The following is an 11,453-nucleotide window of genomic DNA, read 5'->3' as shown; positions in this document are numbered from 1 at the left end:
GGTATCCCTCCAAATAATTAAGTTTTCCTTATAATAAGCAGAGAGGGCTCCTGGGAAGAGGCTGGCATGCTCTCCAGGGGTTTGACAGGTTGGTGCTGTTGCCATGGTGAAGCCGAAAGTCTGCTCCCAGCCCCCTGGAGGGAAAGAGCACTGCAGTGCCACTGAGAATAAACGGCCCAAAGTAACTTTTCCCTCTCCAGGAGGGGGGGAAACTAAATCTCAAAAATGGAAAGCAAGACACAAAACAAAACAAAAACGCAGGTGAGTGTCAAGTACAGGAGACAGGCCCAAGGAAACAACCAGCATAAAATTTCCTAGAAAAATGTATGCACACCTCTCATCCACAAAGACCATCACAAACTGAGTAGTAAAGTGTAGGCTTTATAGGAAAAGAAACAAACAAACAAAACCACTATGGAAGTTCTATTTGTTTTTCAGAGTCCAGACAGCTCTCCTTAAAGAAAACCAATGTGCTTGTGTAGCAGCCCATGAGTTAGTGGCATCATCTTTATAAAACAAAACAGAGTAGGCCAAAATCTTAAAATGGAGAAAAGAAGTTGGGTACCCAGATTAGGGAGCAAGGTATAAAACTGACAGGTCAGAAACCACTTAGGTGCCATGTACTTTCAACTCAATAAATACTTGTCAAATATACACACATATACAAACAACTTAAAAAGCAAAGTGAATTCAGCAAGATGTGCAGAAGTAAAAGAAGGTATCATATCTGGTTGATTGAAAGCAGGTTTCTAAGGCATCCGGTTGGCCAGATGCCACAACCCAGTCAGGAGCCTGAGCTGATGGCAGTGCTGGGCTTTGCCCCGGGGGGTGGGAGAAGGAGCAGTGAATGCGAGTTCCACAGCAGTGAACTCAAAACCGACCAGTGGGTTAGATATGTAAGGGAAGGCAGCACATTGTCAAAAAACAAAAAACAAAACAAAAAACTCAGCCACCTGCTCTCATTTGAATATGCAAGATGATAATTAATTTTAAAAAGCTGTATGACTAATGTCCAGGGTGACTTTATTTCATGGAGAGAAAAAAACACCAACACGATTTTCCTAGACACCACACAGTGACTGGCACTTTTCATTCCTCTTTTATCACATCATACCAAAAAAAAAAAAAAAATCAAATCAGTGGAAACATACCAAAATATACCCCACACTCCTTAAATTAGCACAATTAAAATTAAAACATGAAGCAATATTTTGTTACACTGATTCAACCACTATTTACAAATTGCACTTATAAAGATAGCAACATTTCTAATACGGCATAGTAGGTTATTTTGCTTTATTGTGGTTTTATATCTCAATAAAAAACTTTGAAAGTTTTCTTGCGTAAAATCATACTTTCTTTCGCAGTACATAATTTATTTACCCATGAATTTCAAAACCGGTTTTCTCTTTTTGTGCTTGCCTGTTCTATTTTATTTTACAAATGGCACATACCTTCCAAGTAGGAACAATCAGACACTCCACTCATTTATACGAGACTCATTTATAAAAAGTTAAAAGTATAAGAAATGAAATATTAGCAGCCTAATCCTTTGGTTTATCTTTTTAAAAAAATCATCCAATATAATCTACAAATCAGTGGTAACTTCTTTTTGGTTAAGAACAAATCCCCAGGTAGATCAGAATTAGAAGCCAACACTGCTGGGGGATGTACCGCGTCCCTGGCCCGCCCTTCTGCTCGGGCTGCTGTTGCGCACGACTGGTTTGACATGACACAGGACACAGTAAGGCACAGTGGATGGTACAAATAAAAGCAAATACTTCAGGACTGTGTGTGAGTTTTCCACACAAATACTAAAATATGTACCGTTTTCAAGATAAAATAACAAAAAAGAAATACATATTTTTTGTTACGAAATACCTATACAAAATGTTTAAATTTACACCATCTGAGCTGCCAAAAGGGTTTTAAAAAGTATCGATTTTCCATCACACATAAAACCATCTCTCACCAATAGGTCCAAGAGAACTTGGGTTAAAGTGTCCCAGCACTTCGTGGAGGGAGGAGGATCAATGTTCCCTTCTTGCTCTCCCTTCCCCCAACATAAGACAAAAACAAAGGTCAGATGTTGACAGTAGTGTATTCTATTTGTACAAACAGCTGGAGTGTAGGGAAAGGAACAGTCACGCTGGGAGACCACTGGCTGACGGGTTAGAGTAAGGCACTTCCTTGGAGAGAGCAGCGTCCGAACGCGAGGTGGGGAGACGTGGGGAGCCCATGCGCGGGGTTCTGGTGAGGACCGAGGACTGCAGGAGGCTCCTCGAAAGACAGCAGGGGAAGACGCAGGAGGTAAAATCTGGAGGCGAAATTCTACACAGAAGTGGTCACTCGGTCAACGGCGTGATTGACCTCGTTTTTGTTGGAATCCAGTCCTTTAGCAGCATTCATGTCGTTCCGCAAATTCTCCACTGTCTTTTTCATGTTCTTTAGCTCCCCTGGGTGTGGCGTGGCCCGCCTCTGAAGTGTTCTCTGAAAACAGACAGTGGAGTGAGTGCTTAGGTTTTATCTGTTTCTCTTTCAGACACGCAGCTCCCGGCAGCCTCCAAAGCAGAGCCTGCCTCCTGCAGACCATGAGCCGGAGCTCTGAGCACTTACTCTGGCTTCCTGGTGGTTAATGGGCGAGGACAGTGGTGCATGTAACTTATGTAGCCAAGATAGAGGAGTACTTTCAGAATAAAAGAAGACGTTTTAAAATAGGACATTACTGCGTAACAATAAAGTTCCATGAACTGTGAGAAAAAAGATAAAAGATTTATAAGATGTAATTGTGGGGTGTGAAGGGAAAAAAATGAAGGGGTAAAGAGTTCTGAATTAAAATCACTGTAATGTTCTGTTACTCAGAGTGGCTGTGGCTGGGGGCAGGGAGTTGAAGAAAAAGGAGAGTAAAGAGAAGGCCGCCTGTCCTTATCCTGCTGTGCGCTGTGCATGTGACCCACTAGGGAACCATCACACGCGCCTCATAGCTCCTCATAAAGACCACGGAGCTAGGAGTGAAGTGAAAGGAGAGGGGCAATACTTTAAAATTATATCATTTCACAGGCTACATGCTCTTCAGCTCATAAAAGGGCATTTACATCTTTTAAATGCAGGAGGAGCTAAGTAGGCTAATAACATGAGAGTGCTACAGAGGCAAGGAGTCCCTGGTGAGAGAATCGCCCTCGGGAAAGAGCCGCCCAGTGAGGTATTGTCATGCCTAAGTCCTGTTTTGCACAGACCTGTAAGAGGAGAAAATCCCCTTTGGTGACAGCTGGAATAACAGACTAACATATAATAATTTAAAAGCCACCCCTGGTTTGGGGGCTGCGAGTCCTCCCGCGAAGCTCTGCTTATGAAAATCTCAATGAGCGAGGAGTTTAAGAGCCAAAGTCAACGTGTAGGAAGAGCTGTGGCTGACGCCCGGAGGCGGCTGAGACACACTCAGGTGTGGATGAAAGTGAGGCTGAGAGGCACTTTCACATCTATTCCTGATTTCTGACTAAAAACTCCTTAAGGAATCCAACTAAGGCCACAGGTGGAGAGAGAGAGAGAGAGAGAGAGAGAGAGAGAGAGAGAGAGAGAGAGAAGTCAGCACAACTGAACTTGAGCTGCGACACAGCAGGAAGTGTGAATGCAGCCAACATGATATCATAATACCTGGGAGTGTGGGAAGGGGCTTATTCAGTGGGAACAACAAAAAAGAAAAATCAATTTTAAGAAAACAGTGGGGGTGGGAGGGGAAACTATCACAAATAAAGAAAAGAAGTACCATAAACTATTCAGACAAAAAGACGCAAATGTTCCACTGGCCTAACACACACTTGGTGAATCTGTACCTAGAAGTACCTAGTTTTGTCTTCTAAAAACCCTAAAATTCTAAAGGCAAAACAGAAAATACACTAGTTGAAAACACAAGAAATCCTTATTGGGCGCCATTATTAATCTTGGAAGGCTTTTAAATTTGAACTTCTACTGAGGCCAAGACTCTCCATTTCCATACCATTTCGTTGTCTTCTTCATCTTTTTCATCTTCCAAGAATCGGATTGCACTGATTCTGTGTACTGCCCGCTCGTTCCAGGCCTCGTCGGAGACGTCATTCACCAGGCTCTCCAGGGCCCCACAGCGAGGCAGGTTCTCTGTCACGACAAAGGCACATCAGCAGGGAGCTCGGGTCGGTGACTGGACACTGCTATGCAGTAATGTAAACAGTTAAAAACAAAAAGAAAAGGGCACTGGCCGTGTGGCTCAGCTGGTTCAGCGTCATCCTGTGCACCCAAGGACCTCGGGTTCGACTCCCGGTCAGGGCACGTACCAGGGGTGAGTTTGATCCCCAGTCTGGCGCACGTATGGGAGAAACTGATGGATGTGTCTCTCTCTCCCTCTGTCCCTCTCTAAATCAGTAAAATCATATCCTTGGATGAGGATTAAAAAGAAATAAAAAGAAAAAGCCCGGGACAGAGTTGCTGTCTCTTTTAAATGATATAGAACACTAACTTCAAAAACATTCTCATGAGAGTGCTGTGGCTGCACGCTTCGGGGACCAGGACTAGATGGGGCCGCACGCGTCGGGGACCAGGACTAGATGGGGCCGCACGCGTCGGGGACCAGGACTCGATGGGGCCGCACGCGTCGGAGACCAGGACTAGATGGGGCCGCACGCGTCGGGGACCAGGACTCGATGGGGCCGCACGCGTCGGAGACCAGGACTAGATGGGGCCGCACGCGTCGGGGACCAGGACTCGATGGGGCCGCACGCGTCGGAGACCAGGACTAGATGGGGCCGCACGCGTCGGGGACCAGGACTCGATGGGGCCGCACGCGTCGGAGACCAGGACTAGATGGGGCCGCACGCGTCGGGGACCAGGACTCGATGGGGCCGCACGCGTCGGAGACCAGGACTAGATGGGGCCGCACGCGTCGGGGACCAGGACTCGATGGGGCCGCACGCGTCGGAGACCAGGACTAGATGGGGCCGCACGCGTCGGGGACCAGGACTCGATGGGGCCGCACGCGTCGGAGACCAGGACTAGATGGGGCCGCACGCGTCGGGGACCAGGACTCGATGGGGCCGCACGCGTCGGAGACCAGGACTAGATGGGGCCGCACGCGTCGGGGACCAGGACTCGATGGGGCCGCACGCGTCGGAGACCAGGACTAGATGGGGCCGCACGCGTCGGGGACCAGGACTCGATGGGGCCGCACGCGTCGGAGACCAGGACTAGATGGGGCCGCACGCGTCGGGGACCAGGACTCGATGGGGCCGCACGCGTCGGAGACCAGGACTAGATGGGGCCGCACGCGTCGGGGACCAGGACTCGATGGGGCCGCACGCGTCGGAGACCAGGACTAGATGGGGCCGCACGCGTCGGGGACCAGGACTCGATGGGGCCGCACGCGTCGGAGACCAGGACTAGATGGGGCCGCACGCGTCGGGGACCAGGACTCGATGGGGCCGCACGCGTCGGAGACCAGGACTAGATGGGGCCGCACGCGTCGGGGACCAGGACTCGATGGGGCCGCACGCGTCGGAGACCAGGACTAGATGGGGCCGCACGCGTCGGGGACCAGGACTCGATGGGGCCGCACGCGTCGGAGACCAGGACTAGATGGGGCCGCACGCGTCGGGGACCAGGACTCGATGGGGCCGCACGCGTCGGAGACCAGGACTAGATGGGGCCGCACGCGTCGGGGACCAGGACTCGATGGGGCCGCACGCGTCGGAGACCAGGACTAGATGGGGCCGCACGCGTCGGGGACCAGGACTCGATGGGGCCGCACGCGTCGGAGACCAGGACTAGATGGGGCCGCACGCGTCGGGGACCAGGACTCGATGGGGCCGCACGCGTCGGAGACCAGGACTAGATGGGGCCGCACGCGTCGGGGACCAGGACTAGCTGGGGCCGCACGTGTCAGAGACCAGGACTAGATGGGGCCGCACACTTCAAAAACATTCTCATGAGAGTGCTGTGGCTGCACGCTTCGGGGACCAGGACTAGATGGGGCCGCAAGCGTCAGAGACCAGGACTAGATGGGGCCGCACGGGTCAGAGACCAGGACTTGCCGCAGTAACACATTCTACCACGTTTTTCCCTTGGGGTCTTCAAAGCTCACCTAACACGGGTGGGGCTGGCAAGTGGCTTTGGGCCCTTCCACTCAGGGGACTCCTGCCCTCCCAGGGTACTCCAGTTCTCCTCCATCAAAATCAGCGCTCAGCAAAGGATTTATAACAGCACTATGATGTTAGTGTGAATATTTTTTGAAACTACACATATTTACAAAACAAAGATACAGTGACTCAAAACAACTCACTGGCTTAAAAACAATTTGCCAACTGAAGTCAATACTCATCCTCCAAACCCTCAGTTTGGATTTTAAGTGACTTTTAAGGAGTATCTGTATTTTCAACCTCGGCTATCATTCAAAACCAAGAGGGTGTTTAAGGAATTTCAGGCTTAAACAGGCGTAAGTGGTATTTTTTCTGTAAAGATGCAGGGGACCTTCCCAGAGGAGGCCCACAGGGAACTCACCTGGGCCAGCTCTAAGGGGCAGAATTGGACAAAAATACAGTCACATGTGAAAGTGAGAGATCTTATGGGGAGATATGAACTCCTACTATTCTTGTGGTCAAATGAACACAGTCCTTAAATTCACCTTGGCAAGTAGGTTCAGAAGGCAGCTGAGGAAGTAAGACACAGGTTAAAATCTTCTCTCCTGTGCTGAGGTCTGTGTCTGTCTGGAACGTGAGCAGAGGCTGGGACTGGTTGTCAGATAACCACAAAGCCTTCAACTTCAAGGCCGTGAGAGACAAGGGCAGATGCGACAACCTAATATAAAACAAAAGAAGACATCAGGCCTCAAATGGTGTAATTCAATCAACTCCTGTCAATAAAAACAGCAAAGAATGAGAACACCTCCTGGGGCTGGGTTGATAGTAAGATAACACTTTGCAGGTAGACTGAGTAGTCTGTGCTTCCCTTTCTGCTATCACCTATCTCAGTGATGGCGAACCTTTTGAGCTCGGCGTGTCAGCATTTTGAAAAACCCTAACTTAACTCTGGTGCCGTGTCACATATAGAAATTTTTTGATATTTGCAACCATAGTAAAACAAAGATTTATATTTTTGATATTTTATATATTTAAATGCCATTTAACAAAGAAAAATCAACCAAAAAAATGAGTTCGTGTGTCAGAGGTTGCCATCACTGACCTATCTCATCAGCCCCGCCAGGCCATAGGGCAAGAAATGAGGAGATTAGTTCGCGTGTCAGAGGTGTCAGAGGTTCGCCATCACTGACCTATCTCATCAGCACCACCAGGCCATAGGGCAAGAAATGAGGAGATTGCGGGGCACATAATTCAGTCCTGCACTCAGAGGTCCCGACTTAAAGAGAAAACCAAAGCCAGTGTAACCGCGGAAGCTGAGTTCTCACACAGGATGGCAACACCTTGGCGCCGGGGCTGGCGGGAGCCTGTGGGATTACCTGTTTCCAGCAGCACCTGGCAAATAGGACGGGAGGAAGGAGATGCGTGGGGTGCTGAAGAAGTTAAGTTGCAGTTAAACTAAAGGCTAAAACATTTCTTTCATGGACTCCGTTTGCTTTCTCTAGGGAGATTTTAAGTGTTCCATCCTAAACTTTTTATCTTTCAGTTTCTAGAAGCTCCCACTTCTCAGACGCCTACGTGATAATTAATATCCACATCAGATTGCTTCAGTTTCAAATGAGATCATGTATATATAAAGCAAAGCACTTTTAAAATTGTAATGTGACACCTAAAGATTAGTTTCATGTTTATATTTGCACAAATATTTCACAGCTTGACTGCAAGCAGTTAGGTCTATTCAGTAAAGATCACCACAGAAACCATGGACTTGGTACCTCCAGAGGTTAGCACAGTGGTTCTCAACCAGGCGTGACTCTGCCCTCAGGGGCATCCAGCCATGTCTGTAGACATATGGGATCTAGTGGGCAGAGGCTGGGGTTGTTGGTACACATCATACAATGCATAGGACAGCCCCCATAACAAAGAATTATCTGGCCTCAAATGCTAACAGTGCCGAGGGTGAAAACGCTGCTTAGTAAAAACTAATGCTTTATACAAGTTACTAATTCACTTTGCAAAACAACCAAACCCATGTTGCTACCAGAAATTCAAGGTTTAAAGAACCTAAGGATATATCTGATCACATATTTTCCCACTAAGTATGACTCCAAATATTAAATTATGGATCAGTCTTAGAAGTGACTATTTAAGCTACTCACATTCTGTTAACTTCTATATGAGGCAAATTTTCTTAGAAGAGACATCTAGCCCATTAATCCCATGAAGAATGATAGGACAGCATGTATTCCTGGGGTTCTTTCTTTGACAAAATTGTACACCTATCCCCGGTTAATATGAGGAAGATCGACCTGTAGATCTTACCAACAGATTAATACTGAGTTATTAGAAATACTCAGGCAATGCTTGTCTTACTGTGTTTTGCTTTATTGCACTTTACAGATGTTGTGTGTTTTACAAATTGTAGGCAAGACCCTCCACCAGCTAAAAGATTACACTCACTTCATTGCAGAATGAAGTGAGAGGGTCTGGAACTGAACCCACAATTATCTCTGAGGTCCGCCTGTATACCAGTCTGAACTGACAGACTTGTGGGAAATAAACTAGAACTTTTTGCAGAGCTATGAAGAGAAGGTATACTCTGATAATATAAAACGAATAAGGAAAATGTAATCTAAGGAAAATGTTAAACTGGTTAAGCTACTTTAACAAATGAAATAAAAAAGTATCAAAGAGTGCACAGAGAATATTAACAAATGCATGATCAACAAATTTTTCAGGAGAACAATTAATATGTTTTGCAAAGATTTCCGATGTAAGAGCTGAGGAGAGGAGACAGTATTTTCCTAACGTGAGTCCATGAAGATAGATGCCTCCCACGCACGTGGACTGGGTGGAAAGCACAGCGCAATTGTATCTATGTGGGACTTAGGTTCTGAAATCAATGCATCCATGAGAACTGCATATGTTAAGTTCCCTTGAAAAGTCTCTATGTATCACACATTGCAATATTTCACTAATGAGCGACACACTAGGTGAGAAATATGGATTTCTAAATCCCAAATCTACCCAGTGCAGTGAAATCCATGCTCAGACCACGAGAAAGAGGGCAGGGGACAGCAGATTCCCAGCTCCACGCCTCCTGTTCTGAGGCATTGCTTCTTCGAGGGGAATGGAAAGGGAAATCGCTCAGGCTTATACCAGTTATTTCTCCCTCTGCCCAAAGAATGTCATGTACTCGAAGGCAAGGAAGTTAAAGACAAAAGACATGTATTCGCCAGGCACTGTGACAGTGATTTTTTAAAAGAGCCTAATATACGATGAAAGCTTAAAGTACATTAAACTTTTCCATTTTATTGAACAAAAGGATCATTTATTTGAAAGTCTGTTCCTATTTCTGTTTTAAAAGGACATAAGCTAATAATATCCTCCAGAATGTTTAAAGTTTCAAGTCTTGTGCAAGAAATCTATAGTCAGCATCTCTACCTTTCTTAATCACGAGAACATGAAGAAGAAGAAAAAAATCAAGATTTGAAAGCCGGCACAAAACACAGGTAACTCAAACACGGTCATCGTACCTTCTCAGACTAACACTGGCTCCCTAGCAAATGCTGAAGCACAGGTATACAGTAGATAAAAAGCCAGGCAGAGCATCAGTAATAAACTGATGACAAAACCACATGGTAAAAGCTAAAAAGGTCACTGGACTCTACAACACATCTCATAATCACATTCAGCAAGCCATGTGAGATGAATTTGTTGTCTGAAATGCCAGTTTTCCTGCAAAGAATCAAAGTGCCAGCTTGAACATGCCCGTGGCCCACACAACACACAAGCCTGTTCATAGTGTTTTGCGGACAGAGGTGCTCCTGTGATGTCAGAGAGAAAAGAAGGCCCTGTGTCCTGCCCGTCTGCACACATACTGGGCGGGGCTGACCCTCTCACTGACTCTCTGTGGCCTGGGGGGAAAGAGACACATAGGCCTCTGTTTCTCTTGGGTGAACCATCCCAGACACAAGTGGAAAATAGATAAATAGATATTATATATCCCAGCTTTCCAGACGAGTTAATAATACATTTTTGGTTTATTCTGGAAGCTTCTGTACACTGCAGAATCAACACAAGAAACCATAGCTCCACTGTACACTGTTCTATTTAGGACCACATGGCCCCCCACCCCAAAATAAAAGGCCAATACTTACTCCTGACATCAATGGTACAAGGGTGAAAGCAAATGAATAAATAAACCACGAGTCTCTCATTTTCAGTTCGTCCACGACCAACCCAACCTGAAGAAACCTTCCCCACCTCAACTTCTACAGAAATTGCTTGTCAAATGTATTTAAGAACTAAACATTAAACAGTCTACTGATTAATGTAATATTAAGTTCCCCAGTGGTTGCACACTTCTTACAATTAAATATTTCATCTGCTTTTACCTCCTACTAGAACTTTTAGTTTTAAGCAAAGTTTTCAAAAATGTTTAAAGATATACAAAGAGAATATAATCAATGAAAAAAAATTAAACAATATCAAAATATCTAAAGTGAAAGCCCCTGTAACCCTAAGCCTCCACCCTTCCTCTAGGGGAACTACTATTAATATTTTGATGTACCACAATAGGTATGTATTCTTAAAAAAATGAACAAAAATGATAATGCTCTGTATACTTTCTCTACTAATCAGTATCTGGGTCTCCTGTGTCTCTACGGAGAAATATCTCATTCTTAGAACTGCTTAGTATTTTATAACATAGCTATACTGTTGTATTGTGTTTTGTCTTTTAATACTTTTATTTTTCCCAGCTTTATTGAGATATAACTGACATATAACATTGTGTAAGTTTAAGGTGTATAACATGATGATTTGATACATTTAAAAATTGTGAAATGATTACCACAGAAGACTTAATTAACACCGCCATTACCTCACATAATTACCACTGTGTGTGTGTTAAAAACACTTAAGATCTATTCTCTTAGCAATTTTCAAGTATATAATACAATAATACAATACTGTTACCTACAGTCACCATGCTACACATTAGATCCCCAGAACTTACTCATCTTATAACTAGAAGTGAATACCCTTTGACCAACATCTCCCATTTCTCCCACCACCCTCTCCCCTCAGTCCCTGGCAACCACATTCCACTCTTTATTTCAATGAATTCAACTTTTTTAGATTCCACATGTGAGATCATACAATATTTGTCTTCCTTCATCTGACTTATTTCATGCCCTCAAGGTCCATCCATGTTGTCATAATGGCAGAATTTCCTTCTTTCTCATAGCTGAATAATATTTCATTATATATATATACATATACATACATATACACACACACACACACACACACACACACACACACACACACACTAGACGCCCAGCGCAC

General features: G+C 45.4%; 1 protein-coding gene across 5 annotated transcripts in view; it reads right to left on the bottom strand.

The window, feature by feature from the left end:
• Positions 1-1,006: 1,006 nt before the first annotated feature.
• Positions 1,007-11,453, bottom strand: part of LRRC1 (leucine rich repeat containing 1) — a 92,912-nt gene continuing 82,465 nt past the window's right edge. For 3 of the 5 annotated variants that reach the window (XM_005863322.2, XM_014537283.1, XM_014537281.1), the window contains 3 exons: positions 6,650-6,822; positions 3,998-4,134; positions 1,007-2,490 (listed from right to left, as the gene is read on the bottom strand). In XM_005863322.2, coding sequence (XP_005863384.2) covers positions 2,332-2,490; positions 3,998-4,134; positions 6,650-6,822 — 469 coding nt within the window. In that variant the 3' untranslated portion in view covers positions 1,007-2,331. Of the gene's footprint in view, positions 2,491-3,997; positions 4,188-6,649; positions 6,823-11,453 lie in introns of those variants that run through there. The other 2 variants (XM_014537285.1, XM_014537284.1) reach the window with 2 other exon arrangements.

The sequence above is a fragment of the Myotis brandtii genome, unplaced genomic scaffold (assembly GCF_000412655.1).
Source record: "Myotis brandtii unplaced genomic scaffold, ASM41265v1 scaffold176, whole genome shotgun sequence".
NCBI classification, from domain to species: Eukaryota; Metazoa; Chordata; class Mammalia; order Chiroptera; family Vespertilionidae; genus Myotis; species Myotis brandtii.
This window is presented reverse-complemented; position numbering and strand designations above follow the sequence as displayed.